This window comes from Aspergillus heteromorphus, assembly GCF_003184545.1.
Source record: "Aspergillus heteromorphus CBS 117.55 chromosome Unknown BO70scaffold_26, whole genome shotgun sequence".
NCBI classification, from domain to species: Eukaryota; Fungi; Ascomycota; class Eurotiomycetes; order Eurotiales; family Aspergillaceae; genus Aspergillus; species Aspergillus heteromorphus.
Window position 1 is genome coordinate 450,679 of NW_020290431.1, and position 27,090 is coordinate 477,768.

Below are 27,090 nucleotides of genomic sequence, written 5' to 3' on the forward strand. Positions count from 1 at the left end.
ATGTCTAACTGACTTGGAATTTCTGTCTGGACCTCGATCTAGAACCATCGATCCCGTTCGGGTCGGCATACCCGACCAACAAAACGCTCCAAAATGGTGAAACCAAATCAAAAGAAATACAAAAGAGAAAAAAAAAAAAAAAAAACGGCAGGACTAAGTACTGCTCATCCCATCCAAGAAACCCTATCCCCATCCCTGCTTCCAGCCTCAAGTTTCTGCTCTGCCTCCCAGCGCTCTTTTTCTCAGCCTTCCTAAAGGGGGACTGCGCATCACACATCAAGTCGTGGTGGGAAAGATATCCAGAACTGACTCGTGGTCCAGGCTTCCCCCGAACGAGTGATCGTGCTAATCCAGGGCGTCGTTTGGCAGCATGCTGCCCGTGCGCACACCGTCTCCCCCAATCACAATCCTTATGGCATCTCGCGGAAATATCACAAGGGTCGGGCCTCTTGGACTTGATACTTGGCGGAGCAGCCCCTAACACATCCAATTTATCCTCTCGAGTACAATTCGCCACAGCTCGCTCCGTTCGTAAGCGGATCCTTCAGGGATTGTGGTTCTGTGGGCTCGTTTACCGCTTCACAATCGACACTGCAGTCACACCGTTAGCTCTGGAGATCCTAATGACATGATCACCTGGGGGGAGGAGCGAGAAGTAGGCTACGAACCGATATCTTCATCTCCCAGCTCGTGTGACAGGCCGACACGCTGGGGCTGATGCTTCACGGATTTACCGTAGACGATAGCGTGCTTGAACTGGTCCTTGATCGTCCGATGGATGGCATTACACTGATTGCGCGTCAGCAAACCCGGTCTCACACGGGCGAACGGAAGCGCCGGCATAGAGGAAGTCTTACGAAATCTTCGACCGTGCAAGCATGCGATCTCAACACAACCGGAGCCGTGTAATCGGGGGCCTTTCCTTTAGGCTTGGTGTAGATGCGTCGGAGGTTGAGTTTCTCCCACATCATCTCCAGCAGTTCGTCGATGTTCCAGCCATGCTCGGAACTGATCGGAACGGCGTTGGGAATCCGGTACAGCAGGTCCAGCTCCTCAATCGTAATAGCATCGATCTTGTTGAGAGCATAGACGACGGGGATGTAAGCTCGGCTCTTGGCTTCGAGGACGTCGATAAGGTCATCGATCGTCGCATCGCATCGGATAGCGATATCCGCAGAGGAGATCTTGTACTCGCTCATGACAGCTCGGATTTCCTGGTGGGAACCGTTAGCCAGCCGTGTATGAATGAGTCATAACCCTGGAAAAACCCACATCGTTGTCAATATGCGTCAAGGGAACGGTGCTCGTAATGGCAATGCCACCCTTGTCCTTCTTCTTGAAGGTGATGTTCGGGGGCTGCTTGTTGATTCTGATACCGAAGCCCTCCAATTCGGTTTCGATGACCTTCTTATCGACCAGCGGTTTGTTGACGTCAAGGACGATGAAAATGAGATGGCACGTCTTGGCGACAGCAATAACCTGTCGACCACGACCCTTACCGTCCTTGGCACCCTGGATAATACCGGGGAGATCGAGAATCTGAATCTTAGCACCGTTGTACATCACCTGTCCAGGCACAGTCGTTAAAGTCGTGAACTCGTAGGCAGCAGCTGTATAGAGCAGATCAGCAGTGTCGCCTTCGCGCGGAATCCCATCACCACGAACCTTCGGAATGCTGGCCCGTCAATTTGCTCATCAAGGTACTCTTTCCCACGGAGGGGAAACCAATGAAGCCACTATCCCATGTCAGTTTCCAATCGTGTTCCCAAAAGACCTTATAAGACATACACACTAGCAACACCGGTACGGGCGACATCGAAACCAGCTGCAAATCCAAAAGTCAGCGACTGACACCATCACTCAGACTTAGTTACCATCCACTTACCGCCGCCACCACCACCACCTCCAGAGGGAGTCAACAGCTCGCGCTTTAGCTTCGCAAGCTTAGCCTTCAGTTGTCCTGCACGAATCCGTCAGCCTCCAACTCCAACCAGCACACTTATTTCCATTATTCCATACCCAAGTGATACGACGTATTCTTGTTCTTCTGAGTCCGAGCCATCTGGGGAACCGATCAGTATACGAGTTTCGGCGCAACGATTTTTTTTTTTCGGTGGGCGAACCTCGTCCTCGACTTGCTTGATCTACATGCGTACACAAAAAAAAAAAAACCAGTTAGCCAATTCATTCTAAAATAATCGCATTATAGCACTCAGTATGAAAAAGCCGAGCAAAACCCCAGAGGGCAGCGGCGGGAGGGCCATCCAACCTTTTCCACGGTGGTCGACATTTTGGCGGTTTGTCACGAGTTTCACCCCTCGCACAGGACACACAATATAAGTAAATATATGAGGTCGGATTAATCGACAAGACAAAAATTTCGTAAGGTTTCTCGCTCCTGCGACTGAAACCCTTTTTTCCAGCGGGGGGGTGGTGGTGTGGTGAAAAGTGGAATGGACGTGCTCTCGGTACGTCAGTTTGGAGATACAATCTTTGAAATTGTGGCCGCCACTTCGATTCGCCCGTCACATGGCGGGACCGCGGCCTCAGGCAGCCTTATCGGCGGCGCCCCGTCTTTTCCTTCCCCCGTCGCCGTCCATTTCCGATTTACTGTTTACTTGCGATTCAATTGACCTATTCTCTAAATCGATCTAGTCACTCTCTACTCCTATTCACCCTATATTACCTCTATTCTTCTTATTTAGCTGCTAGCGGCGCGTCTGATCCCTTTACAACCGTATATACATACTTAAGTTCTCTGATCCTTCTACCGAGTACCGACAGAGTATAGCGCCTCCTATCGATAACAGACTCTATCAGGATCTAGTTTCTCGCGAGGAACCGGTGATCGCTAATTAGCAAGGCAAGGGGATAAGTCGCAGGTCCAAGATGCCATACATCGAGACAGACTCGTTCTCGGAGACTCCAGGTTCGAATGGATTCGACAAGCTCGTCCGAGATCTCCGTGATGTCCTGGGTCCGAGCTCGGGCCTCGACTCCGACGATATCGATCCCATGGATGTCCAGCGTCTGATGGAGCAGTACGACTCAAACTCGGAGGATTGGATCTCGCTCGCCCTGGCGGATCCCAAGAAGAACTATACCAGGAACCTCATCGACGAGGGCAATGGCAAGAGCAATCTGGTGGGTACATACACACTATACTTACAGGCTACAAACCCAGTGGTCTTTTATGGTCACTGTATCCCCCCAATGCTACAACCCAAGGATACAGTATGCTAACATCAACAGCTCATATTGGTCTGGACCCCCGGTAAAAGAAGCCCTATTCATGACCACGCCAACGCGCACTGCGTCATGAAGGCACGTAGCTATCCTATCTACACCTCCCATAGCAAGAAACCCCAAGTACACACAGACAGAGACCCTCAGACTAAGCCTCAAAATATACAGATCCTCAAAGGCTCCCTCCAGGAAACCCTGTACTCCTGGCCCGACAAAGACAAACTCTCGCACGGCCATCCATCACCTCCGCAAGTCAAAAGACAGACCGTCTACACCGAGAACCAGGTCACATACATGTCTGACAAGGTAAATCCCCACCCTTCACCTAACTCACCGTTACAACTTCACCCAAAACCAGACCGAAGCCCCAGAAACCAAAGCTAACATCCCCAGCTGGGCCTCCATCGAATATCCAACCCGGATCCGAATGAGTATGCCGTGTCGTTGCACCGTACGTCTAAATCATTATCATTGCCCGATCATGATACAATGAACCGTATCCCTGACATGAATCCAGTCTACACGCCCCCCAACGCAGTAACATACGGCTTCTACATCTACGACGACGACACCGGCAAACCAAGCCACATCCCCTCGGCGCACGTGTACTCCGTCCGGGGGAAACGCACGCGCGATAATCCTGAATCTGCATAAGAATGGCCTCGCTACCCCCAATACGTACCTTACCACCCCTGCATCCCCTGTCTCTCTGCGTTTTGAGCCCTGGCACTGTTCTTCTCATCTGATGGCGTTATCTCCTTCTAAAAATCTCCGTTGGTTTCAGACTTTCGGTATACGGACGGGACGGCCTTTAGACCCTATTCAGGGATGATAGATTGGTTGGAATTTGGTTGGTTGGGACGGACTGCGTTGCGTTGTTTTACTTGGTTTAACTTTAGGCGTCGGTCTTTATTCTTGCCTGTTTTTTTTTATAGATATCTTTATGGTGGTTCTTTGTTTTGTTTTGTTTCCTTTTTCTTTCAAGATTGGGCATAGAGATACATTTCTAGATTGAAGTTTTGAGCGATTAATTAATTAATTAATTATCTATTCATTCAGTTCAATTCAGTTCACTAGATGCTACATGATACACCCCGTCGAGTCTACACCTACACCTACACCTAAGCATCCTAGCTTCCTAGCACCCCAGCACCCAGCTACTAAGACTGCAAAAAAGACCTCAAACGCAACACTCTTCTTTCTTCATTCTTGATTCTTCATTCTTCATTCTTCACATCATAACTCAAACGACCAGTATTATTAATAGACAACAGCAGTCAACAGCACAAAACACAACACAACATAACAAAAACATGGCTGGCTGTAGCTGCACTGCTCTGAATGCTATGATATAACCCAGGACGGACTGTGACAAGTTGATTGGTCCAGTTGTATCCGCAAACACTAAAAAAAAAAAAAAGGAAAAAAAAGGGAAACTCTGCTGTTTGGATGCATGCATATGGAACGATATCATACTATACAGATGCTAGACAGATATGGATGGATGGATGCATATGGAAAAGGAAAGAAAGGAAAATGAAAAGGAAAAAAAAAAAGAAGGAGAGGGGAGATAAGAATGGAAAGAAGAAAAGAAAAGAAAAGAGAAATCAGGCTCAAGTAGATAGCACTAATGCTGCTGTAACGAGCACGAGAAGAAAAAGAAACAGAGCGAGATCAGGACGGAATTAGGTAAAGGGGGAAAAAGAAAAGAAGAAGAAGAAAGGATCAAGACATGGCATGACATAAACACATTCTTTCTGAATACTGCTTGCTGCTTGCTCAAAACAATTTGATGGACATCTCATAACTCATGATTCCTTCTGCCTGGAAGAAGCCGTCGTCGTCATCGACGCCGACGAACACTTCCGGATGCGCTCAAGAAGCAGATCTGGGTTCTCCAAGACTTCGGACTGTCGTCGACGAAGCTCTTCGAGGCCGGCTGTAGGGTTCTATAAATCTCCAGTATAAGTAGGTCGCTCGAAGGAGGTTCAAAAAGACATCAACCGTGATACCCACCCAGTCGTCCTGGTTTGGCACACCGTGCGCGGGCGGGAGGAGGTCTTCGTAGGTGGTTTTTTCGCCGGGGCTGAGCGGCTGTCTGCGGATGGGCGCGGGGGTGACAGGCAGACTGGGACGCTCTAGCTCGCTGGGGAAATCGGTCACGCGGGCGTTGGAAGCGAAGTTGAAGTTGTAGCGGTCCAGACTGCCGTGTGCTTGGCTGGCTGACCCGCCCGAGATCACCTGCACTCTGCCTTTGCGGGACTGTTGAAGTGATTGGATGTATTGTTGGATCTCGGGAACTTCGTCCCATGCATTGGAGCGGGTGTAGTTTTCCCAAGATTCGGGGGGCTCTTCGGAGGTCCAGGACATTTTTTGCGTATCGGGAGACATGCCAGATTCCTCTTCGGTGGTTTCGATGAAGGATGTCGGGAGCGTGAATGTAGATGAGCTCTGCTCGTCTTCTGCGAAAATCCGAGTCGGTTTGGGCGCATGGCTCTCCCACGGGAACAGCTGCGTGAGCTTTTCAGGCTCAGGCTTCGTGCTTGGGACTTCGTAGTACATGTTTTTAGGTGCTTCTGGATAGGATGGCGGAGGCTGGAAAAGCTGCTCATCCTGCGACATCGTGTAGGTTTTTGTCTCCAGAGCAATTCCTTCTGGCTTTGAGTTCAATGGCGGAGGTTCCCTGAAAGTGTAAGCAATAAGTTCAGCTCGAACGGGTTCTGTTGATAACTCACTTGGACGCGTCCCATTCTGCCTTGGGAGGCTCGAAGGAAGTTTCGACTTCAGGCTTTGGAGACGCCGGCACAGGAGCCAGAGTTTCAGACTCGCGAATAGGCTCTGCGGGCTGTTCGTGGAACTGGGGCTGGACATCTGACGGCTTTGAGGGAGTGGTCGGCACATGGACTTCCTGGGCATGCGTCGGTGGTTCAATATGGGCCGCAAACGACGTCGTGCCTGACTGAGGGTGTATGTAGGCCGTAACATGCTCCTCTCCGCGAACATATCGTGGAACAGCACTTCGAATCGGCGCTTGCACACTCTCACCTGCATGATGTTCCGGTTGTGGTACGTGGTACGAGGGTGGCCCCGCTCCTTCTGATGTCCAATGTGTTTGAGATAGTATGTTTTGCTGGAACGCTTCCCCTTGATGTACTTGATGTCCTTGGTGTACATATTGCCCTTGGTTTTCATAGTGCCCTTGATGTTCAACGTGTTCTTGGTGTCCTTGATCCCCTTGGTATCCTTGAGATCCTTGGTCTCCTTGGTATCCATGGTTCCCTTGGTACCCTTGAGGTCCTTGAGATCCTTGGTATCCTTGGTCTCCATGGTGCTCATAGTGTTCCTGACGCCCCTGGTATCCCTGGTCGCCTTGAGAAACGCCATGTGTAGACTGATGGCCAGAGTAGCTCGGTGCCAATGCCGCAGGTTGAGACGAATCCCCCTCCTTTTGCGAATAAACATGCTTAGACGTCTCAAAGTGGGTTTCCAGAGCCTGACCCTGTCCACGGAACACATGATCCTGATATTCCGCACGCGGCAGCTCCGGCACATCCTCCGGGGAAGTCCAAGGCGCATCCTGGCGAGTCAATTCCGCCTGAATTGCAGTCACAGTCTCGGACGACGGAATCGGCACCTAAAGAAATCATTAGCCCACGCGGCCCGACACCTAGCGACACCAATGACCCAATGACCCAATGAACCCCCCCCCCCCAACCAAATGACAAACACTCACCGTGACAACCGGCCTATAATGCCTATCATAAACCGCCCACCAATGCCCCAACAACTGATTATACGGCGACTGCACCGGCTCAACCTGCCTGGCCATATTCCACGGCTTCTGGGCGCCAATAAAATGAATCATGTTTATGGTACTCTGAAAATGCTTATACGCCGGCACATACTGGTAATTGGCACTGGGGGTGCAATTATACGCGAAGCTTAGCCGATGCCAATCCCGGAAATGCATGTTCAGGAGACCCTGGTCGGCGCCATCGAAGCTGATGCCTCGTTCTGCGAGCGCCTTGAGAGCGAAGTAGTCCTGCAGGTTGGGTCGGAGAACCATGACCCCGCTGTTGAAGCAATCGGGCCAGCCCACGTCCGGGACCGCAGCGAAGTCCGCGTCTAGGTCCAGGAGCTCGTCGGGGGCTTTGAGCGCCACGACGTCGCAGTCGATGTAGACGATGCGCTTGAATTGGGTCTGGCGCCATAGCTCGATCTTGGTGAAGGTGGAGATCAGGTCCGGGCGGTCCATTAGCCAGAGGTTCGCTGGCGTGATGTTCGTTAGAGGGTTCACGGGTATCAATTCATCGTAGACGGTCTGGAGAGATGGGGTTAGCTATGGAACCAATTGGTTCCTGGTTGTCTGTCTGTCTATCTGGTGGGAATGGAGCGCTTGCGCGCGTGCGCACCTGCAGCTCCTGGATTGTATCGGGCTGGAGACTATCCGGCGTGTAGAGGGCCACCAGTTTTGCTTTGGTCCCATTGTCACGTAAGGAATGCGCGAGAACCGTGGCGCCTACAGTATAGATATAGAACCGGGTGGTTAGCGAATCTCATAGATAGGCTGCGTGCGACAGTGAACGACAAGACAAGTGGGGAGAGAAGAGAGTGAGAGAAAGAGCGAGAGCTTACCTGGAAGATAGTGGTCACTCAGTAGAAGCTGCGGACCAATTAGTAGCTGGCAACGTGACCGGAGAACAACGGGACAGAACATACTGTGCAATAGACGGCACTTTCCTGGAGAGCCATTGCGGCCGTTCGGGTAGCAGCCGCGCGCACTCCGCGACAACTCCAGCTACGGGGAAGGGAAATGAAGAACAATGGTGGGGGGAGGAGAAAGGGACTGGGAAGGAAGCAAGAGAGGTAGAGGGAAAAAGGATGGGGATGAGGAGGACTAGCTGACTAGCACGCCCCGGAGTACTACGATCACTCTCCCCCTCACTCACTCAGTCTCTCACTTCTTCCTCACTTGCAGGTGACGTTTGGAGCCAACCCCGCCCGCCAACAGTAGTAGCAATCAACCAGCCGCCGCCCCAACTGCAGTTCTCTCCCTCTCACACAAACACACAGCACACAATGGTGGGATCCGAGGTGGTGGGTGTGTCTCCCGACAGGATTTACAGAGTCTCTAAGACGAGCAATCCCTCTTGCTGGGATTAGAGACAGTAAAAGGTTGGTGGCTCGCGACTGGCGACTTCGGGAAGTCAAAGCGGACAAGACAAGCTGGGGATGGGCCGAGGGGGCAGCAGTAGTAGTTAGTGATTGAGTGAGTTAGTAGTAGTAGTAGTAGTAGTAGTACTTCTTACTAGTTGGGGCAGAGCAGGGAAGGACTGGCTGGACTCCGGATTGGTGAGGAGCTCAACTGCATCAGGCCGCGTCCCCGTGCCACCGACGCTCGGATCCCCCCGTCGTGACTGGCTCAGTGGTGGTATTACCAGCCAGGTCCCAAGTCCTAACTAAGTGCTACCCTGATTAAAGGACGCCTGCGTCTGCGCCCAGAACCCAGACTGCCTCAAGCTCATCCGGTCAACCACAGGCCCCTTGCATGAACGGTTGCAACCCCTTTTTGAAACCACCTTATGTATGTATGTACGTATATACCTACATGTGTATGTATGTATGTCTGGGGGAGCTCGGCACAGAACAAGTCTCGGAGAGAAAAAAAAAAGATTTTGAAATAAAATGTACAAAGCCCATACCTATGTGCATATGTATGTACCAGCTACAGTGAAACAATTTGCAAGTGGAGTGGAGCTCGAAGAACACAAGCCAGCAGGGACAAGACAAAGAAACAAAGGGTCGAATCAAAAAAAAACACGGTGATCAGGTTCACAAACGCTCAAGTGCAAACTTGGCTCCCGTCCTTCATCCTCATAATCAATTCCAGCTCATTTCCGGACAGTCACCACGGAGTTGGGATAACAAGCCTTAATGACAGTCCCGATATCTTCCTTCTCGCCCTTGGCAGCCCACTCGATCGCCTTCTCCAACGCAACCTGACTCTCCCGCTCCAATGGGGTAAAGTGGCCCGACAGGGGGAGCTCAATAAGCTGACTGTCAGGGACCAGGTAGTCCGCGATCCCATCCAAGCAGATCTGCGGCTCCAGGGCGATGTCGTTCTTTCCCCAAAGGATGGTTGCACAGGCTTTCAGGGCCCCCCTGGGACCCTCGTCAAACAGCCCAGTCCCGCTGCTGGCGCGACGGATGCTTCGGCCGCAGGCGATGCTATGCAGGGCAGTGATCGATTCAACGGACTTGTGCCAGCGCCCTACGCTCGTCTTGTCCCTGTAGTAACCGGCCATGTGCTGGAAGCTGGACGGGGCGCGGTCATTCTTCAGAGAAGTAGGGTATTCCTCGCCGTCGGGGGTCTGGGTTTTGCACTCCTCGGTGGACGGGCCCATGGAGCTGGCCATCGACTCTGCCGCATCCTGTGAAGTAACCTCCCGCTTTGCGTAGGACGACCGGTGGATGAGTTTCAAAAACGATTGGTTTCCTCCCCGACCCATGTACCGAACGAAAACCAAGGGCAGCTGCATGGCGAATATATATTTGGAGCGTCGCAACTGCCGGATCAGGGGGCTCAGCGTCTTAATCGCGTTGCAGAGCGTCGCGCGTGATTGGATCGGCGAGCGCAGGGAGATCTTGAACATCTTGAGCGACGAGGATAGCAGACGACGGGCGTTGGAGACAGCGAGTCGAGTCTAGCCCGCCCCGTTAGCACACACATACACACAGCAGTAACATTAAGCGCGGGGTTGCCTTACGAGAGGTCCATTGGTCATGATAAACCGATCCGCCAACTGAGGAGCCTCAGACGCGAGTCTCATAGCCAAAACACAACCCCAGTCATGCGCGACAATGATCAACGTTTTCTGCTGCGAGCCATCCTCACCATCAACACCATACTTGGCGCGGATGGCAATGATGAATTCCGTCAAGCTTTCCAGCACATTCGTCGGCGAGTATTCCTCGAAGCTATCACTTCCTCCATAGCCGGGCAGATCGACGGCGATCAGGGTCGAGGATTCGCGGAGGACCGTCGACCTGAGAACATGGCGCCAGATGGCCCAGCTATCCGGGAAGCCATGGAGGAAAACGACCACCGGCTTCGACTGGTCTTCGCAGCTGTCGGAGTCGTTGCTGACGTAGTGGAATTTGAACCCACTGCGCAGAGGGAGGATGTGGTGGACAAAACCGGCCCAGTCTTTGGATAGATCCCAGAATTGGTTGCGAGCTGCAAATAGAGGAGGGCGTTGTCAGCTGTCAGTCATCCTTATCCTGCATGCTAGGTATGGCGGCAGGATAATAATAACAACGCCTAGCGCGGGTGACGAAGCTAAACAAAGCAACTAGCTAGCTACGGAGTACTTCAGGTAATTACCGCATCGAGCTCGCTTTGCTTACCTATCTGCAGTTCGAGGGTCTCTTTCTCAGTGGGTCGCTTAAAGAAGATACCAGCTTTCACGGCAAACAGCCCATAGACCAAAAGACTGACGAATCCATAGGCCAGAATCACGAAGGACGCGAGCTTCTTGAACAACCAGGCCGCCATGACATGCGTTCCGATTGGGTGGAAGCAGCAGCCGCTTGGATCACGGGAGGATGGCGTAACGGGTGTGGGGACAAGAGGGTGGAACACTGGAAACAAAAAACAAAAAAGAAAAAGAGTGATCGAGGACGCAGGGCTGTAGCAGTCTGCCTTATATCATGCCCGAGGCCGAGCAATGACAATCCACACCTTGACAGGCTAGACCAAAAGAAGTCTCGAAAGAGTGGAATCGATGTGCTTGGCTTGTGGCATGTTTAACTAGCATGTAGATAGATGATGGATGAGGTCTCCGCCACCGCACCGGAGAGCAGCGCCGGTGAGGTAATCGCCCGCCCACTTGGTTGGACCCGCCGCATGTGAAGGAATGCACTGCACAAAATCACAAGCCGCTTTAGATTGCTTCGTCTAACGGCTCGTTTTGGGCCTTTTTTCCCCCCACCCCCTTTAAGTCTCATCCTCATCTCTATCTGAGACAAAACTTCGATACGATCAGGTAGATAGATAGTACAGTACTCCGTACAGCAATGAATCATGACCCTCCCCATCCCAAAGCCCAAGCCAGAGAGAGACCCCGTCATCCCATCATAGAAAAGACGCCCATACTCCATATAGATATCTCATGAGATCATTAAACATCAGAGGAGTCAAAGAAAATAATTAGAAAAGCAAAAAATACACGCTAGATCGCAAACCCCAGGTTCTCCCGGTTATCATCCACCAGCCGTCCGTATCTGTCAAGCTGAATGTCAGAAAAATGCAGAATCAGATGCAGCAGCAAGAATTGACTTACTCCAAAAGCAACCTGAAGAACCAAACCTCCATGTCTTCGTTGCGGAGGGCTTTCTGCGCCCACTCGCGACCTTGCTGGGCGAGTCTCGGTGCTGTCGCCTTGCCTTCGTCTTCGGACACGAAGTATCGCATGGCCTCCAGATAGTCATCCCCGGTCAGGCTCAGAGGGATGTAGTGGGCCCAGGGTTTGAGCCACTCGTCGTGCCATTCACGGAAGATGGAGATCTTGTAGATTAGGCTTTTGCTATGCAAGAAGGCATAGAACCGACCGCTGAAGGCATTGCCATCGATATCCAGCAGATGCTTGTAGGCCCAAGCGTCTTGCTGGTCGGCAGGCTCCGCCACGTCGAAGTACTCTCTCTGCGCGGCGCAATCCTCCTCGTCACATTGGCCAATGTACGTAAATCGCACGTCAAAAAGGTCGGCAAAGGCGTTCCGACCGACGCCCCGCGGCTTCCATTGGTTATTGTCCGATTTGGACAGCACCTTGGCGGTGTTTAGAGCATTGACATTGCGGAGGAATATCTGCCGGTGCTGCCGCCGCCAACCGCCAGCTCTGGAATATCCTCCGGTGGTGGAACCTCGCCAGTACATCTTGTCGATCTTTGCGTCCCACTCGAGATCCTTTTCTTCCTCGTAAGGCACCTGGTTGTCCCAGTACCAAGGACTCGGGTAGAGGATGTCTTGGTAGCTGGAGATCTTGCTTTGTGAGAAGACCGGGAACAAATCATGCACCACCTCGAAAGTGTTGGGTCGGTCAAAGAACCCGTATGTGTACCGGAGAGAGGGAGAGTTGCAGATGTCGGAGAAGGCAGTGGTGTTGTAGACGAATCCTAGCTCACCGCGAGCATAGGAGTCGACATTGTCCGCTGCTTGCTCGTCAAGAGACCGAACGGGGCTATCCACCGGGCAGGAGGACCGGGAGTAACTCCACGTGGATTGAGGATTGAATCGGTTGAAGCGAGTGGTGCGCACTTCGTCGATACGGTCGCCTTTGTTCAAATCGGCCGGTCTACCAGACCAGGCATTTCTGGGCGAAGCATTCGCAAAAGTCTTTGGAATGACTCGATCTTTGGCGACGGCAACCAACCTCTGCAGGTCCTCACTCGGTACAATGACTCGGGGTTCGTCGAGGGCATTGAAGACCAGGTCCATATCCGGAAGATGCTCGGAAAAGCTCTTGATCATCTTCACGGTGGCACTGCGCTGCCAATACTGCTCATAGGCACCTCCCTCTGCCAGCGACACCGTGCCATTCCGAATCAGCACCCCGATCATGGAATTGTCAAAGCCAAGGGTCTCGCGGGCCCGTTCGCGAATCGTCTTTGGTTCTAGAGCCCAGAATGGCAGCAGAGAATGATATATGCTATCATACTCATCGATCAACCGGACGCCTCTGGACTTCGCGAACTGGAACCATTTGTCGAAATGCGGTGGGGGGTGCATGTTGTAGCGGTTGCGATACTCAGTGACGGCCTGGGTCAGAGCCTTCGATTGGCGTAAAAGGACCTGATCATGCTGCTGCTTGGCGTCTTTAACAAGAGATGCAATCGGATGTTCAATATCTATCCTATTAAGCTGGACGTCATCGGGCTGAGCAACTTTCCGATGGGTCGACTGCTCAATGAGTTGTGCATCGGGCGGTATATCAGGCCTCTGGAAAATAGGTGAGGGAAGAGGATCAGACACAGGAGAAAAGGTCAGAGTAGAGGGGTTATTTGAGCTTTTGAAAAGAATGAGGAGCAAGGAGATCAGAACAAATGTCGCCAGCCAGACGACAAATCTTTGGGTTCGCATCCTGCCATCAAATATTGCTATACATGAGAAGAGAGACTGTTGTTGTTATATGTAAACACAGCGGGAACTAGTGGATAAGATCGTAGTACTCCGTAGTAAGACTCCTAAAGAAGCGTAAATCTATTAACCCCAAAGACGGGAAACGAGCATGGAAAATCGCAAGAACGATGTGGGAAAAAAAAAAAGTTCGATGACAACAGAGTTTCATCAGCTGCTGTCGACACTCTGACGAGATTCTTATGCGCCCAGCTTGGGGGACGAAGTCGAGGCCTGGAACTGGGTCGGTCCCTCAGGCAATCCCGCGCACTAGGCCCGCCCGGATCTCTGATTGGCCCGTCCACGCGCGTAGTTACCGGTTGTTGCCAGTGCCTGAAATGCCAGAGGGCGTTTCGTCGACATCAATTGGATCCCTCCTGAGGGTGTCGGAGGTCGTACTACATACTCGGAATGAGGAACTATCCGCATAGCTTATTGTAAGCTTGGTTCTAGTAAGGGCCTAGATCGCCATGCCATTGGTATAAAAACTTGAAAGATGTCCAGGCGTTGTCTCACCCCAGAGATATATATAGCTTTCACCTTTGAAGAGCCCAGTAATTATTATCGAGGCCCATTCCCCTCCTTACATGCACCCCATTAAGCATAGATATTTGCGTAAAGTCCCCAATCTCTAATGCTGCCAATTTGAGCATTTCCCCAGACCACCAAACCCCCAACAAACGACACTCTCCACCAGGCACGCATAGTCGACCCAAAGCCGTCTACTGAAACAACCAACAACAACTGAAGTTGAGCGCAGAGCTCACAAAAGACTCGATGATATAAACCCGTGCCACGGAGACGTGAGAATAGGCCGCAAGCTCCAACACTCCCACGATCAAGACATGCACAATGTAGAACACCTGCTGTCTAGCCTTAGCAGAAGTCGGCTTCACCCAGCGGACCCAGCGAGGCATCACCGCCGGACGAGCAAAGAGCACAACCGCAGTCGCCATAGCCGCAGCCGCCACTCCCCACTGGACATCGGGGTCCCGGATGCGCTTCGCATAGAGAGAGCTATAATCGGGGTGACTGGACTGCAGGAAGAATGACGAGTACAAGAAAGCATGGGCGACGAGCAAGGGCGAGATGACCAATCGACCGAAGAGGCGATGGTAGGAGTTGATGACCGGTTGTGGAACCGTTGTCAATACCGATACGATGGATGGGGATCCTGGTTTCGGACTCAGGTACAAGGCAGGTGACATGAGCACCTGCAGGGGGAGCTGAGACAGGGCGACATGGCCTAGAGCTTTGGTGAAATGGAGGTAATCTGTTTCAAGATGATAAACATTTAGTAAGAGTCTCCGCGGTGATTAACCTTGAGTGAAGCAGTGCTAGTAACAGGTAGCTGTGGTGGAAGCTCAAACGGACAGCCAGCGGTGTCTGGCAAATGAGAGCCCAGGTAATAGTAATGAAGGCCCAAATTCGAGACCTCGGCTATACTCCATACCCGGGGTATACATAGCAACATTGTAACCAAAAAAAAATAAACATTCACGTACCTTCACCACTATTCCAGACAGAGAGGCCTAGAAGCCATCCAAGCCAGAGCAGACAGATGATGTACTGCCTGCGTGTCTCGAACCAACCGGCCACGGGCGGCGAGTCCAACCACGACTTTTCCACAGGCTTGCGTTTGGATCGTCTTTCAGCTGGCTTTTCTGTTCCAGGAGCTGCACTGGAGGACGCCTTATACAGCCGGACCAGAACAAGGGCGACCACGATGGAGCATTGAGCGTAGAATCCGCGTAGGTCCAGAAGCTCGCGACGCTGTTGTTTTTCCGCATCAGAGACGGTCATAAAATGCCATGGCCATGAGAGCGACATCGCGCCGACACCTGCGGGGGAAGGATCGTGAATGGCAAGAAGGAGGTAGAACTGAAAGATCTCAGACAAGACCCCCGACGAAAGGAAAGCAGAGAGCAGAGCCTGTCCCAAACTACGGAGTAGGCAAACACACGTGGGCGTTGGCGACTAATAAAGATGCCTGCCTGGCTTACACCGACCGGCGGCTTTACGGAAATAGCGCACAGGAGCAGGACACAGCTGGATCACATGATGCAATGGCCTGGCGCTGACAAGTCGTCGCATAATACCGAGAACCGAGGCCCTTATAGTGTTCGCTAGAGTCTACGGGGCTGCAGGAACGACAATTACAAATGCAAGAAGCATGATCTGATTTTTTCGCAGGATTATGGATCGTGGACCAAAAGACTCTACATGTAGAACGCCATGAGCATTTCGTACCAGTCAGACGCTCTGACTATTTCTAAGTTCGACAAAACTGGAAATCCACCCAAATTCGTGCGAGTGCCGTGTTATTATTCCCACTCACACCGAAGGTGTCTCGCGATGACGTGCAGGTGCTGGCCTACGCCGGGTCGGGGAAGTAGCCTACGGTGAAGTCTGCATGACTTCCTCGTGGCCGCCTGCGGCAGTCGTTGCGAAGTACCGGACGTCGACATCCTCATCTTCTTGCAGCTTCTCCAGGCTGGGGATCACTCTCTGCTGGATGAGCTCTTGGCCCCGCGGCGACGGGGTGGCGGTTTTACCCGCCTTCTCCAGCTCTGTCAGGGTGCCCTCCGCGGGGAGGCGACGCAGGGTGTCGATCAGCACGGCATAAGACTTGGCAACGTTGAACCGGATGTTGGGGATTTCGTCGGAGATAAGTCTATCCAAGATGGGCAGGATTGAGTTCTCAATGATGTCCATCGAGACAACAGGGGCGAGGGTCTAGACAAATTAGCGGATAAATCTTTTGGACGGGCAGACTAGTCCACATACGGAAATGGCAAAGCACGTTGTCATTCTGTACAAGTAGTTGGGATGTTGGCCCATGGCCATCACCTTGGGGATGATGGAGCCCTTGGCCCAGTCGACGCCAAAGACTTCGGTCAGCTTCCTTAGGTTCAGGGTAGCAGCTTCTCTGATGGAGAAAACGGTATCACCGAGCCATCCCATGCAGAGATCGCTGAGTTGCTCATCGAAGAACTGGACACCCAGTTGGCTTGCAAGGAGGGGGATATATTCGATGATCGCGAGGCGAACCCGCCATTGCTTGTCTTCAGCCAGCTGGACGATAGCCGGGAGAAGCGATTGGGAAAGGAGATCAATGCCGATGACTATGAGGGTTAGCCTATGTCCACTAATCAGGCACAACTTTGCGCTGTTTACCTTTGTTCACCAATTCCAGCTTAGAAATGATATGCAGGCGAACATCCGGGAACTCGTCCTTGAGCATTTGCAAGAACATGGGGAGAAGGTGTGCAATAGTCCTGGGCAGAATCGTCAGTAGTGGAACCAGCTGAGGCGTATACGCAATGGTACTCACTCATCCTTTCCGAGAAGGGGCGCAAGGCCGCTGATCTGAGTGCCCAGAGATGCGCGCACATGTTGCGACGGATCCGAAACCAGGTCCTCCACACTGGTCATGATCTCATTAAGCAATGTGTCCCGGTCAATCAAACTGCAGAAGCCTAGCTCATGATTAGTCGATAACATTGCATCAAGGGTATAAAATCCTTACCAGGGATCTGGCCAGCAATGGCAGTCCGGACTTCAGCTTCAGTGTCTTTCAGAAGCTTGACAAATGAGGGGACCATGTCACGGGTCACAACCTCTTCGTGTACAGCTTTGGCGATCTACCAGCGAAGTTAGAACCAAACGTGGGACTGAATAATGACCGCAAGCGCAGAAATACCTTCTCGTATCTGTCAGCAACCATATACCGGACCCTCCAGCTCTTATCCTCGAACAAGTTCCGCAGGGAGGTCAAGAGGACACCATGGCTAGGCTGTTGCTCCTTAGGGATCTCCTCCGCGATCGAGATGAGAACGTCCACAGTAAGCAGACGCACGCTGTCCTGCTCGTCGGTGGCAAGGTGTTGGAACAGGGGTATCATTTCGTCAATAACGATCGGAGTATTCAATTCTTTGATGAACTTCGCCAAGTTGTTTCCCGACTGTCTCCTCACCATCGGTGTATCGTCATGCACGAGTCCTCCATAATATTGCCGGAGGGTCTGCTGTAACGGCTGAGAAGCCTTCCTGTAAGGCACACAGTAAAGACCGGTCGCGGAGACCTTCGAGGTGAACCAGTCGGCCTTCGAGAGGCGTAGAACCATCGGAATGAAGTATTCTTCGATCTGCTTTTCGGACAGCTCCCCACCGATCTTGTTGAGAGACTCCACGGCCTGTTATATGGTTACCACGATGCCCGGACGGCGAAAGAGATCGATCGCGGGGTCCTACCTTCTCTCTGACCAAGGGCTCTTCGATAGCGGCCAGGTTCTCAAGCGGAGAGAGGAGGACATGCCCATACTCCGGACCACCGACATATTCTATGAAGTTTCCCAGCTCCTCGCTCAGTGCAGTCAGGACCTCGTCCTCATCCTCAACGGAATCTGTAGCATAGGGGTTAGACATATGCTTTGAACAAAACCGCCCCTCTTGGTTCGTCGGTACTAACCATCAAGGAAAGGGATCAGTTCCTCTCGGGTTCTCTCGGGCCCTAGAGCCAAGGCGATGGTGGAAAGACGGTGGATGGCATTGAGGCGGAGGAGGACATCGTCATGCTAAGGAACCGAAGAACCAGGATCAGCAGCGCTCACAGGCCAGCGGGACCACGAGGGCGACCATACCTTCAGCTCATCAATAAGGACGGCGATAGGGTAAAGCTCATCGTTTTCACCTTGACCCTCCATGGCGAAAGTAATGTGTGATTGTAAGGTTGAGAATGAAGGAACAAGTCGAGAGGCAAGGATATGGCCGGTCCAAGTCCTCACTCAGGCTACGATCCGACCCGCTCGCACGCGAACACGACGAATATTTCCTGGAGAAGGGAGGGGTGGCGCAAGGAGATATCGTTCGAATGAAAGAGGAAGCTGAGGACCTATTCGAATCCGGAATAGTTCGGGTTAGCGGGGGGGAGGCGTGCGTGGTGGGAGAGGAAGGGATAGAGAGGTCAGAGAGAACCCCGGAGCGAGGTTTCGTGGGGTTTGGGCCGCCGCAGGACACTTGAGCAACAACAGCAGCGGCGAGAGTGCATCATACCTCGACAATTGGACCGGGGCCAAACAGGAATTAAAGCGCAACCTCAGATAATCGGAGGGATCTCAAGCCCCAGATCGATAGCGAAGGGGGATCGAAAGAAGGGATTGCAAGCGGGGGGAGGGGGATATTAAGGTGATCGGGGAGGGGGGTGGAGGAGGGCGGCTCTGGGAGGGAGATTGCGAAGGTGACGGGATGGGCTGCTGGAGGTGACTTTCGACTTGGAAGCACCGCTGTGGCTGGTGACGAGAGCGCAAGCCGGCGGTGTACCGTCCCGTACTGTGTTCTGTACTTAGCGGGCGACGTCGGTGAGGTAAGGACCCGAGTGAAAGACTGAAGGAGGGGTGATGGCTGTGGCGGTGCGCTCTCCGTGGCTGAACCCGCCGCCCGCCGCCTGCTGCAAAGAGGGTCAAGCCCCAACGGGGAGCAAAAGTCGGACTTTATGACTGTTGCTTACTACAGGACATCGAAGAAGTCAGCGCAACGGTCATCCTCCTCCCCTCATCTCCCCCTCCCCCTCCCCCCTCCCAGCAATTACGACCGAAGTCGTCGTGCGCTCTACGCAGACGATTCCTGGCGCGAGGGAAGTCTGTTGATTTCTCTGACCTTGACCATTCTGTGACCCTGTCTCTACCACCAAACCCCCGCCTCCCACCACCATGCCTACTATCTCCGTTGACAAGGCCGCGCTCTTCCAGGCGCTCGGTCGAGAGTAAGCCTCGGGTCTCTTGGTTATCCTGTTCGCCTATACTAAATCGATGTCTCCAGCTACACCACCGAGGAGTTCGATGAGTTGTGTTTCGAATTCGGTATGTCGGATACCCTGGATCGGTTTTTGGCGGGGCAAATGCGCTGACCACTCTACATAGGAATTGAACTCGATGAAGACGTACAGCCCACCTCCCCCACCGCCATATACAAGCCGGATTGCTAAATTGATTCAGACGTCAAACTCCGACAGACCGATCGTGAACGGAAAGCAGGAGCCCCCGCAGCTCAAGATTGAGATCCCCGCCAACCGGTATGCACCCGACATATAACTGATGGATGCGAGCGCATGTATTGAGAGTTTACAGTTATGATCTGCTGTGCTTCGAGGGAATTGCCCTGATGCTCAACATCTTCCTGGGCCGCCAGCCTATTCCCAACTACAAATTGGTGGAGCCTGCGAATGGCGAGCTGCAAACGATCATTGTCAAGGAGGATGTAAGTGGTGACTGGGCCGCTCAGATCGACCCCGCGAAGGCTAATGGTTTGGACTAGACCATGAAGATCCGTCCCCTCGTCTCCGGTGCCATCCTCCGCAACATCAAGTTCGATCAAGCGCGTTACGAGTCGTTCATCGCCCTGCAAGACAAGCTCCACCAGAACCTCGCCCGGCAAAGAACCCTGGTGTCTATCGGAACCCACGACTTGGACACCATCCAGGGCCCTTTCACATATGAAGCCCTTCCCCCGAAAGATATCAAGTTCGCCCCTCTCAACCAGACGAAAGAGATGGATGGTGAGGAGATGATGGCCTTCTACGAGGTATGACTCATGAACACACTATTGTGAACCAGTCAGGTGCTAATATCCGCAACAGAAAGACAAGCACCTGGGCAAGTACCTCCACATTATCCGCGATTCCCCCGTCTACCCGGTTATCTACGACTCGAAGAGGACCGTCTGCTCCCTCCCTCCCATCATCAACGGCGACCACTCGAAGATCAGCGTGAACACCAAGAACGTCTTCATTGAGATCACGGCGCTTGACAAGACGAAGCTCGAGATCGTGAACCGCATCATGGTCTCCATGTTCTCGCAATACACCTCTGAGCCCTTCACGTGAGCCGCTCTTTTGTTCTCTTTTGGATGCAATGCTTACTAGTCGAATAGTATTGAGCCGATCAAGATTGTCTCCGAGCACAACAACGAGACCAGAATCGTGCCCGACATCTCTCCCCGCACAACACAGGCCGAGGTCTCGTACATCAACGAATGCTGCGGCTTGGAGCTTTCACCCGCAGAGATCTGCACCTTCCTGAAGAAGATGGCCTACGACGCGAAGCCCTCTGCCACGTCTCCCGATCTGATCGATGTATTCGTTCCCCCGACCAGAGCCGACGTGCTTCATCAGGCCGACATCATGGAGGACGTCGCAATTGCCTACGGCTTCAACTCCCTCCCCCGGTCTTTCCCCAGCAAGTCGGGTACCATCGCCCAGCCTCTCCCCATCAACAAGCTCACCGATATCGTGCGCATTGAGGCCGCCATGGCCGGCTGGTCTGAGGTGCTGCCCCTGATCCTGTGCTCTCACGACGAGAACTTCGGCTGGCTCAACCGCAAGGACGACGGAAATACCGCCGTCAAGCTGGCCAACCCCAAGACCCAGGAGTTCCAGGTCGTCCGCACGAGTCTGCTGCCCGGTCTGCTCAAGACTATCCGCGAGAACAAGCACCACACCGTCCCCATGAAGATCTTCGAGGTCAGCGACGTTGCCTTCAAGGACCTGTCCCTGGAGCGCAAGAGCCGTAACGAGCGCCACTTCGCCGCTGCCTGGTACGGCAAGACCAGTGGATTCGAGGTCGTGCACGGCCTTCTGGACCGCGTCATGGCCATGCTCAAGAGCGCCTTCATCACCGGTGAGGAGGGTCTCGAGAACCCGGCCATGAACGACTCCCAGTACTGGATCGAAGAGCTCGATGGTAAGTTTCACTCACTCACTCAAACCACCAACGACCTTGTTTCGTTGACTAATACTTTCTCCCCTTCCAGAACCTACTTACTTCCCCGGCCACTCCGCCTCCGTTCACGTCCGCATAGCCGGCAAGGACCACGTCATCGGTGCCTTCGGTATCCTGCATCCGACCGTCCTGGAGAACTACGAGTTGAAGTACCCCGTCAGCACCCTGGAGCTCAACATCGAAGCCTTCCTATAAGCGAGAATAGGTTGGTTATGAATGACGGCTGAGGATTCAACACAAGAAAGAGCATGCGTAGATGATAGAAATGTCAACATTTTTAGAAAGAAAGAAAGAAGAGCTCACTCACAAATCATGATTGATAAGAACCCTGATTATTTTAAAATGAATATATAGCAAAAAAGCAAGTCTCAGTTTTTAGAATGAACCTCTCCTTTTCTACAATTCTAAACGGTGTGGATGTCACTTGGATGGGATTGAATACATACGTACATAGTAGGTGGAGGCACTATGTATCGCCATTGCAGGTAGGTAAATAGATAAATAGGTAGGTAGGTAGGTAGGTAGGTAGGTAGGTGGATACTACGTAGAAATTTGACAATATCAAATCCAAACTCTACGTACGCATAGGATATACGGATAAACGCCAAAGACCGGGACTTGTCATGCATGAACCATAACCCCTTAGGTTGTGTGTTTTTTTGTTCCTTTCTTTCTTCTTTCCTCTGCTAGACCAAAACTTCTTTTTTCTCTCTTTCTTTCTTGTCCATACGCTTCTTAATCCATACACATATGCCCAGTCCCATCTGCATGACGTAATCAAACTAGATAATAGATAAGAAAAGAGAACTTCTGACATCACTCATTATCATCTTTTTTGTTGATGCTGCTGCTGCTGCGCTGCGTCTGTCCTACCTGGAATATTCCACCAGGAAGCGGAGACAGACAGACAGACAGACAAGGAAACAATCATTGGAAGGTAATCATGTAGTTGTTTATTTTTGCGTCAGGTAGAGAGATAATAAGGTTTAGGTAGGATTGGACAGGAGGAACAAGGTTGGAGAATAAAGAGCATGGCCTAGAAGATTGAGAGAGAAAAAAAAAACGGAAACTAAATTCTTTTTTTTTACTCCTGGGCGAAGGTCTCGGCGGGGGCACCCTCCTGGGTCTCCCCGGCGGCGGCCTGCTCGGCAAGACGCTGCTGCTCAGCGGCCTGCTGAGCGGCAAGGGCCTTGGCACCGTAGTCCTGGCTCATGGGCTGGAGAACGGGCTGCTCCTCCTTGGGCTCGATGATGGTGACGGAGTCGGGGAGAGTCTTCTGGGGACCGGCCTTGCCCTCGGGGTCGGAACCGCGCATGATCTTGACCTTGATACCGAGGACACCCTGGCGGAGGAGAACGTGGCGGGTGGCGCTGTCGATGAACTCCTTGGCGGGCTGACCGGAGTGGATCATGAATCCGTCCTATATAGCGAAATGTAGTTAGTTATATGTCCCCGGCATTCATCCCCTGTATGTTTGTGATATGGGGGGTTTCGAATGATCGGACGGTCGGTCCCTTCGCCAGTCGTGCAAATCGTCGATCGCGTGTTGTATTGTTGTATTAAATTTCCACCACTGCTTCGGGACCGATCCGACCGTTCTGAAACAAAACAAGGGAGAGATGGATTCCGAGCAACGTACAGTGAACTTCATGGACTTGGCACGGGCAGCACGGAGCTTTCCGGAAACGACAACCTCACAACCCTTGGCGCCGGACTCCATGATGAAGCGGAGGACACCATAGCAGGCACGACGGACGGCCAGACCGTTGAGGAGCTTGTAGCGGAGGGACTCGCACTGAGCGACGGCGGAGAGACCGCGGTTCTGGACCTTGGCGGCGTACAGGGAAACGGAGTTCTCGGGGAACTTGAAGCGCTTCTGGATGAGGGAGGTGAGCTCGCGGATGCGGCGACCCTGCTCACCGAGAACCTCCTGGGTGTGGGTGGCACGGATGACTGCAAAGAAAAAAAAAGAGCATCCGTTAGCATTCCGTCGGTTTCCCTTGCAATTGTATGTGTTTCCCCATTGTCTTTTCCAGTTGATATTGTTGATATCCAGTCTATCCCCATCCATCCATCCATTCTTTCATTCTGTCGTGTGGGTTCCGTGTATTCTCCATCATTCCTCCTCCTTCATTCGCTTCTTGTTTCCCCTCCCATTTTCGACTTTTCCACATCACAACTGGAAACTAGGGTATCAAATGCAAAAATGGATCGGGCGACGTACTGATGTCGGTGACGGTGGGAGTGACACGGACTTCGACACCGGAGTATCCCTCCTCAGCCAGCTCGCGCTGGAAGAACTCGTTCAGCTCGGCATAGAAGACACCGTCGGCGACGAACTTGCGACGCTTAGAAATAGCTCCCTGGACAGCGGCCATGATTGCGTTTCTGGTTTTCTGAACTGGCGAAGAAACGGCCGAGAACGGTTGGTTGGGGGATGTCGTTTCGAGGGCGAGATGGTCGGCGGCGGTCAAAGTCAGTTTTGAGCGTCCGGCGTTAGTGGGGGGTTTTTGGGATTAGGGCTTATTTTGGCCCGTCTGGGCTAGGGCTCAACCTCGCTTGCTGCTGCCCGGGCACCTTCCCCATCTGGGCCCCGCCAAGAGCCCCCCTAGCGGCTATGCGCTCCGCCTGAGCTTTCAGGCATGGAACCTCTACCGCGTGTCTACTCTTCCATTTCCATTACGCCATGCTCCCGAGTCCAGAGTCCAGACCTTGTGCTCCATAACCCCAGGGTTCATACATAAGTAAGGCCCTTCCTGGGTGCCCTTACTCACCTACGATTACTTTACTACTCAATAATTAAAACAGAGTGGGTCCGAGCTGTCTCTCCACTTAACGCAGCATCTGTACCTAGTACTATGAAGTACTACAATGCTGGACCGATTCTTGCATTCATGCAATCATAGCGAGTGCTCTCTGTCTCTACTCCCAAAACCGAGACAATGCAGCGTCATCAAACAACAGAACAACAGGCAAGGCATACACGCGTAACATAATCAGGATATTTATGACCCCTCTAACCCTGGCTGGGCCATCCTCCACGGAAACTACCTAGATACATCGCTTCTGATGCGACATCAACTCTTTTTGTTGGGATGGGTCATTGCATCTCGACCTCCATCCGGCTCATGCTTTGGCTGTCCTCCTTGCTTTTGGGGAAAGCCAGATTGGATATCCCCGCAGTCACCGCTGCCATTCCAGTCGGCGCAGCATGGTAAGCGTCCTTGCCTGATGTCCCAGCACCAAGAGAATGGTGGGCCGTTTCAATGCCGGTCAGCACCGGCGACCGCTCAGTGCTCGTGCTCGATGCATCACGGCCGATCGGTGGGCTTGACTCAGACTGCGGCAGGCTTTCACCATTCATTTCGGTATCGGTGCGACCGAATGCCTCGCTCCACCATCTCACCTGACTAACTTGCGGAAAAATCAGGCGTTCCTTTCCACGCTTGTGATCGTCGATCTGGGGGTCGTACTGGGGGTTGAGGAACTGCTCCCGTCGCGCTAGAAAGTAATCCCACACGCTGCGAGTCCGGCCCTTTGCGTTGGACTCCACCCGTTCCTTTTCATTGTTGTAGAGGAAGGTGCCAAATTGGCACGAGTAAAGATGGTATAAGAGCCGACGTAGGAAACGCTCATTAAACTCGAACCGTGTCGGATGCTGGTACAGTAGCTGGTATGTCGCATCAAGGAACTGGTGGAAGACTGGACTTGTCTCTTTGACCTTCGTCACTTCTTTTTCGGCCGCAGCTGTCCGGGGTGCGGGGGCAGGCTTCTTCAGATTCTCCGAGTCGTAGCTCTGCATCTCTCCATCGGACTCCCCAAGGGAGTCGCGACTGGTGTTATCTCTGTTGAAGAAACCTTTGGCGCTAAGGATTGCATTTTCAATGGCACGTCCTGCGCCGCCACCTTCACGGTTAGAATCTCCCCCAATCCGCTCATTCTCGATCTGAAACCACTTTTCACTATTTAGATGGCCCGATCTGTGCCGGAACATATGCCCGAAAGAGAGCCAATCCTTTTCTACCAGAACCATGAACCCCTCCATCGTTCGATAATATGGATCGAGGCAGATCTGACTCAGGGCGCTCAACTGACTTGTACGGTCCCAGCCATCCGAACAGTGGATCAAAACGTGCGAATGCTGAAGCCCAACCTGCCGAGCGATCAGGCCAGAACCGTCCAAAATGCCCGAGATATGCTTGAGCCACCCGCTCCGTGCAAGCTGATCCTTATTTGGACCCAGTGGGGTGACATCGGAGTCTTTCAAGGCATCGACTACCCGGTTCAACGAGTCTCTCATTACGTGGATGTTGTCAATTCCCAGGTAAGCTTTCGTAGCGAACTTGTAGTTGTCCATGTTTTCCGAGCCAAGACCGATAGCCTGCATAGCAAAGGCATTCACGGTAGGACGAGCATCAACAATGAGGTTGTGCTGTTGAGCGCCGTAGACATGAGGTCTCTCTTCAGAGTCCCCGCGGAAGGATGACAGCATCTCATCTTCCAAGTCGTCAGCCATCGTCAGATCGGCCAGCATTTGACTTCGGGGGGGTTCCCTCTGGGTCGAATTCGAGGATCCCGAGTTGAAGCTTGGCGGGGTAAAGCTTGCGAGAGGTCTCTCTGACCGGGAAGTCGAAAATATGGCGGCCAGCAATGTTTCGTCCTGAATGCTTCGATTCTGACGCACGCCCACCAGTGGCTGCGAGCTCCTTGTGATTGAACAGTTGTTTACGGGATGGAGATAGGTCAGGGCAGGCACTCTCGCCCTGGACCGGTATTTTCCTGCATGGTTGAGTGTATTGTCCGAGATCGCCGCGGGGATGGGTAGGAGGGCCGGGTATGTATCGGAGAACTAGAGATCCAGTCAGAGTCAATGGACAGAGGCAAGTGTTCAATCTGGTGGAGATTTACCCCATAGTCTGAGTTCATACGAGATATACGCCAGCCTGAACTGGCCCGGTCCACCCCTTGTCTAGCCCATTCCTTCTCTGGGTTATAGAGGTCCCAGCCATTGAACTTCTGCTCCGGAGGGGGAGGCCGATATGTGAAAGCGTAAAGCTTATCAATCCGACCAACTTTACATGTCCAGCATTTTATCGTTTCGTACACATCACGAGCCTTGCTCTCGCTTGTGAAATAAAGGCAAACAAAGGTAAAATCGCGACACCGGATGCGAATCGAAGACGGCTGGCGGGACGCGGCAGGGGTGGGGCGGCAGCTACAGAAGGAGATTATGGGATATGTGATCCAGACCTCCTTGGGCCGGACAGCAGGGGGCTGGGCCTGGCCCTGGGATTGGATCTGAGACTGGGGCTGAGACTGGGTCGAGTCGGAGGGAGGGGAGGAGGAGGAAGGGACGTGAGAGAAGATAATATGGTGAGGGGTGAGGTGGAGGGTGCCGGTAACCTGTTCGCCTCGGCGCGCCAAGGTCACATCTTCAACCTGGGATTGACAGGAGACTGTTAGTCTGACGCTCAAAGGCTTTACTGTTGTTGGCCTTGGGCCCGGGCCATTATTAGACTAGACAAGACGCACCTTAGCGACGCGTGTTCTCTCCATGCCTTGCCTGTTACTGTATCCGCACAAGCTTCATGACTGGGCGCATTGATTGAGCCGGAGGGGCTGGCAAGGATTCAGCACGGTCGGAGGCCGCTGGCGCCTGGAATGGATAGATTCACGGACAAGGAACGATTCAAATGAAAATGCAAATAAAAATACAATCTAGACAAGCTAAAAGAGTCCGACAAAGGGAGGGGGGGCGAGGTGGGGAGGCGGAGACTTGGGGAAGGAGGATGGATGACAGGCGACATTTTCAGCAGCTGCACGGACGCCCGGCCAAATGCGGAGCCCCTCGCTAGTGGCCTGAACCGGGCAACTACGTCAATGCCGGCCACTT

The 27,090-nt window shown here is 52.7% G+C and overlaps 10 protein-coding genes across 10 annotated transcripts; 2 read left to right on the forward strand and 8 right to left on the reverse strand.

Annotated features, from left to right (window-relative positions):
• Positions 1–147: 147 nt before the first annotated feature.
• Positions 148–2,452, reverse strand: BO70DRAFT_364943 (GTP-binding protein RBG1). Its single transcript, XM_025543939.1, has 10 exons — positions 2,270–2,452; positions 2,124–2,144; positions 2,020–2,062; positions 1,886–1,960; positions 1,789–1,825; positions 1,666–1,736; positions 1,273–1,610; positions 858–1,214; positions 669–789; positions 148–591 (listed from the first exon to the last, which is right to left on the reverse strand). The coding sequence occupies exons 1-10, from the start codon at positions 2,288–2,290 to the stop codon at positions 572–574; spliced, it is 1,104 nt and encodes a 367-aa protein (XP_025396504.1). The 5' UTR covers positions 2,291–2,452; the 3' UTR covers positions 148–571.
• A 188-nt stretch (positions 2,453–2,640) lies between these two features.
• BO70DRAFT_320774 (putative cysteine dioxygenase Cdo1) lies at positions 2,641–4,203 on the forward strand. Its single transcript, XM_025540490.1, has 4 exons — positions 2,641–3,144; positions 3,253–3,552; positions 3,640–3,697; positions 3,764–4,203. Exons 1-4 carry the CDS (start codon positions 2,890–2,892, stop codon positions 3,898–3,900), a joined length of 750 nt encoding a protein of 249 aa, XP_025396505.1. The 5' UTR covers positions 2,641–2,889; the 3' UTR covers positions 3,901–4,203.
• A 791-nt stretch (positions 4,204–4,994) lies between these two features.
• Positions 4,995–8,187, reverse strand: BO70DRAFT_118348 (glycogenin). Its single transcript, XM_025537932.1, has 7 exons — positions 7,966–8,187; positions 7,882–7,909; positions 7,659–7,765; positions 6,980–7,567; positions 5,982–6,880; positions 5,263–5,929; positions 4,995–5,195 (listed from the first exon to the last, which is right to left on the reverse strand). The coding sequence occupies exons 1-7, from the start codon at positions 7,996–7,998 to the stop codon at positions 5,055–5,057; spliced, it is 2,463 nt and encodes an 820-aa protein (XP_025396506.1). The 5' UTR covers positions 7,999–8,187; the 3' UTR covers positions 4,995–5,054.
• Positions 8,188–8,940: 753 nt separating this feature from the next.
• BO70DRAFT_381920 (alpha/beta fold hydrolase) lies at positions 8,941–10,801 on the reverse strand (the record flags this gene model as incomplete). Its single annotated transcript, XM_025545504.1, has 3 exons — positions 8,941–9,950; positions 10,014–10,483; positions 10,654–10,801. 3 exons carry the CDS (start codon positions 10,799–10,801, stop codon positions 9,138–9,140), a joined length of 1,431 nt encoding a protein of 476 aa, XP_025396507.1. The 3' UTR covers positions 8,941–9,137.
• A 419-nt stretch (positions 10,802–11,220) lies between these two features.
• BO70DRAFT_320783 (putative capsule-associated protein CAP1) lies at positions 11,221–13,553 on the reverse strand. Its single transcript, XM_025540491.1, has 2 exons — positions 11,589–13,553; positions 11,221–11,529 (listed from the first exon to the last, which is right to left on the reverse strand). Exons 1-2 carry the CDS (start codon positions 13,382–13,384, stop codon positions 11,478–11,480), a joined length of 1,848 nt encoding a protein of 615 aa, XP_025396508.1. The 5' UTR covers positions 13,385–13,553; the 3' UTR covers positions 11,221–11,477.
• Positions 13,554–13,880: 327 nt separating this feature from the next.
• BO70DRAFT_320786 (putative metalloreductase Fre8) lies at positions 13,881–15,383 on the reverse strand. The gene is made up of 2 exons (XM_025540492.1): positions 14,926–15,383; positions 13,881–14,693 (listed from the first exon to the last, which is right to left on the reverse strand). The coding sequence occupies exons 1-2, from the start codon at positions 15,248–15,250 to the stop codon at positions 14,143–14,145; spliced, it is 876 nt and encodes a 291-aa protein (XP_025396509.1). The 5' UTR covers positions 15,251–15,383; the 3' UTR covers positions 13,881–14,142.
• Positions 15,384–15,591: 208 nt separating this feature from the next.
• BO70DRAFT_364950 (protein phosphatase 2A structural subunit TPD3) lies at positions 15,592–18,616 on the reverse strand. The gene is made up of 10 exons (XM_025543940.1): positions 18,475–18,616; positions 18,063–18,313; positions 17,891–17,996; positions 17,674–17,825; positions 17,124–17,615; positions 16,950–17,064; positions 16,755–16,899; positions 16,598–16,698; positions 16,208–16,545; positions 15,592–16,156 (listed from the first exon to the last, which is right to left on the reverse strand). The coding sequence occupies exons 2-10, from the start codon at positions 18,123–18,125 to the stop codon at positions 15,818–15,820; spliced, it is 1,851 nt and encodes a 616-aa protein (XP_025396510.1). The 5' UTR covers positions 18,126–18,313; positions 18,475–18,616; the 3' UTR covers positions 15,592–15,817.
• A 376-nt stretch (positions 18,617–18,992) lies between these two features.
• Positions 18,993–21,560, forward strand: BO70DRAFT_389462 (phenylalanine--tRNA ligase subunit beta). The gene is made up of 9 exons (XM_025546080.1): positions 18,993–19,183; positions 19,240–19,280; positions 19,341–19,360; positions 19,416–19,492; positions 19,548–19,677; positions 19,735–20,001; positions 20,057–20,298; positions 20,350–21,158; positions 21,229–21,560. Exons 1-9 carry the CDS (start codon positions 19,131–19,133, stop codon positions 21,390–21,392), a joined length of 1,803 nt encoding a protein of 600 aa, XP_025396511.1. The 5' UTR covers positions 18,993–19,130; the 3' UTR covers positions 21,393–21,560.
• A 721-nt stretch (positions 21,561–22,281) lies between these two features.
• On the reverse strand, positions 22,282–23,575 carry BO70DRAFT_297759 (40S ribosomal protein uS3; the record flags this gene model as incomplete). Its single annotated transcript, XM_025539581.1, has 3 exons — positions 22,282–22,617; positions 22,837–23,150; positions 23,422–23,575. 3 exons carry the CDS (start codon positions 23,573–23,575, stop codon positions 22,282–22,284), a joined length of 804 nt encoding a protein of 267 aa, XP_025396512.1.
• Positions 23,576–24,019: 444 nt separating this feature from the next.
• On the reverse strand, positions 24,020–26,968 carry BO70DRAFT_320800 (phosphatidylinositol-3-phosphatase YMR1). The gene is made up of 3 exons (XM_025540494.1): positions 26,730–26,968; positions 26,106–26,636; positions 24,020–26,046 (listed from the first exon to the last, which is right to left on the reverse strand). The coding sequence occupies exons 1-3, from the start codon at positions 26,751–26,753 to the stop codon at positions 24,298–24,300; spliced, it is 2,304 nt and encodes a 767-aa protein (XP_025396513.1). The 5' UTR covers positions 26,754–26,968; the 3' UTR covers positions 24,020–24,297.
• Positions 26,969–27,090: the final 122 nt, after the last annotated feature.

Excerpts from the sequence above, each read along its gene's own strand:
- BO70DRAFT_364943 (XM_025543939.1), bottom strand. The coding sequence starts at position 2,290 with ATGTCGACCACCGTGGAAAAG. Across the intron at positions 1,737-1,788 it reads CGTACCGGTGTTGCTAGTGT|TGGCTTCATTGGTTTCCCCT; the intron begins GTATGTCTTATA and ends GACATGGGATAG. Across the intron at positions 1,215-1,272 it reads TGACGCATATTGACAACGAT|GAAATCCGAGCTGTCATGAG; the intron begins GTGGGTTTTTCC and ends GGTTCCCACCAG.
- BO70DRAFT_320774 (XM_025540490.1), top strand. The coding sequence starts at position 2,890 with ATGCCATACATCGAGACAGACTCGTTCTCGGAGACTCCAGGTTCGAAT. Across the intron at positions 3,145-3,252 it reads GCAATGGCAAGAGCAATCTG|CTCATATTGGTCTGGACCCC; the intron begins GTGGGTACATAC and ends TAACATCAACAG. Across the intron at positions 3,553-3,639 it reads TCACATACATGTCTGACAAG|CTGGGCCTCCATCGAATATC; the intron begins GTAAATCCCCAC and ends TAACATCCCCAG.
- BO70DRAFT_118348 (XM_025537932.1), bottom strand. The coding sequence starts at position 7,998 with ATGGCTCTCCAGGAAAGTGCCGTCTATTGCACA. Across the intron at positions 7,568-7,658 it reads ATACAATCCAGGAGCTGCAG|ACCGTCTACGATGAATTGAT; the intron begins GTGCGCACGCGC and ends CCATCTCTCCAG. Across the intron at positions 6,881-6,979 it reads ATTATAGGCCGGTTGTCACG|GTGCCGATTCCGTCGTCCGA; the intron begins GTGAGTGTTTGT and ends TGATTTCTTTAG.
- BO70DRAFT_320783 (XM_025540491.1), bottom strand. The coding sequence starts at position 13,384 with ATGCGAACCCAAAGATTTGTCGTCTGGCTGGCGACATTTGTTCTGATC. Across the intron at positions 11,530-11,588 it reads TTCTTCAGGTTGCTTTTGGA|ATACGGACGGCTGGTGGATG; the intron begins GTAAGTCAATTC and ends TCAGCTTGACAG.
- BO70DRAFT_320786 (XM_025540492.1), bottom strand. The coding sequence starts at position 15,250 with ATGTCGCTCTCATGGCCATGGCATTTTATGACCGTCTCTGATGCGGAA. Across the intron at positions 14,694-14,925 it reads TGTCTGGAATAGTGGTGAAG|ATTACCTCCATTTCACCAAA; the intron begins GTACGTGAATGT and ends ATCTTGAAACAG.
- BO70DRAFT_364950 (XM_025543940.1), bottom strand. The coding sequence starts at position 18,125 with ATGGAGGGTCAAGGTGAAAACGATGAGCTTTACCCTATCGCCGTCCTT. Across the intron at positions 17,826-17,890 it reads ACTGATCCCTTTCCTTGATG|ATTCCGTTGAGGATGAGGAC; the intron begins GTTAGTACCGAC and ends CCTATGCTACAG. Across the intron at positions 17,616-17,673 it reads AGCCCTTGGTCAGAGAGAAG|GCCGTGGAGTCTCTCAACAA; the intron begins GTAGGACCCCGC and ends ACCATATAACAG.
- BO70DRAFT_389462 (XM_025546080.1), top strand. The coding sequence starts at position 19,131 with ATGCCTACTATCTCCGTTGACAAGGCCGCGCTCTTCCAGGCGCTCGGT. Across the intron at positions 19,281-19,340 it reads TGAGTTGTGTTTCGAATTCG|GAATTGAACTCGATGAAGAC; the intron begins GTATGTCGGATA and ends CACTCTACATAG. Across the intron at positions 20,299-20,349 it reads TACACCTCTGAGCCCTTCAC|TATTGAGCCGATCAAGATTG; the intron begins GTGAGCCGCTCT and ends CTAGTCGAATAG.
- BO70DRAFT_320800 (XM_025540494.1), bottom strand. The coding sequence starts at position 26,753 with ATGGAGAGAACACGCGTCGCTAAG. Across the intron at positions 26,637-26,729 it reads AGAGAACACGCGTCGCTAAG|GTTGAAGATGTGACCTTGGC; the intron begins GTGCGTCTTGTC and ends TGTCAATCCCAG. Across the intron at positions 26,047-26,105 it reads GTATGAACTCAGACTATGGG|TTCTCCGATACATACCCGGC; the intron begins GTAAATCTCCAC and ends CTGGATCTCTAG.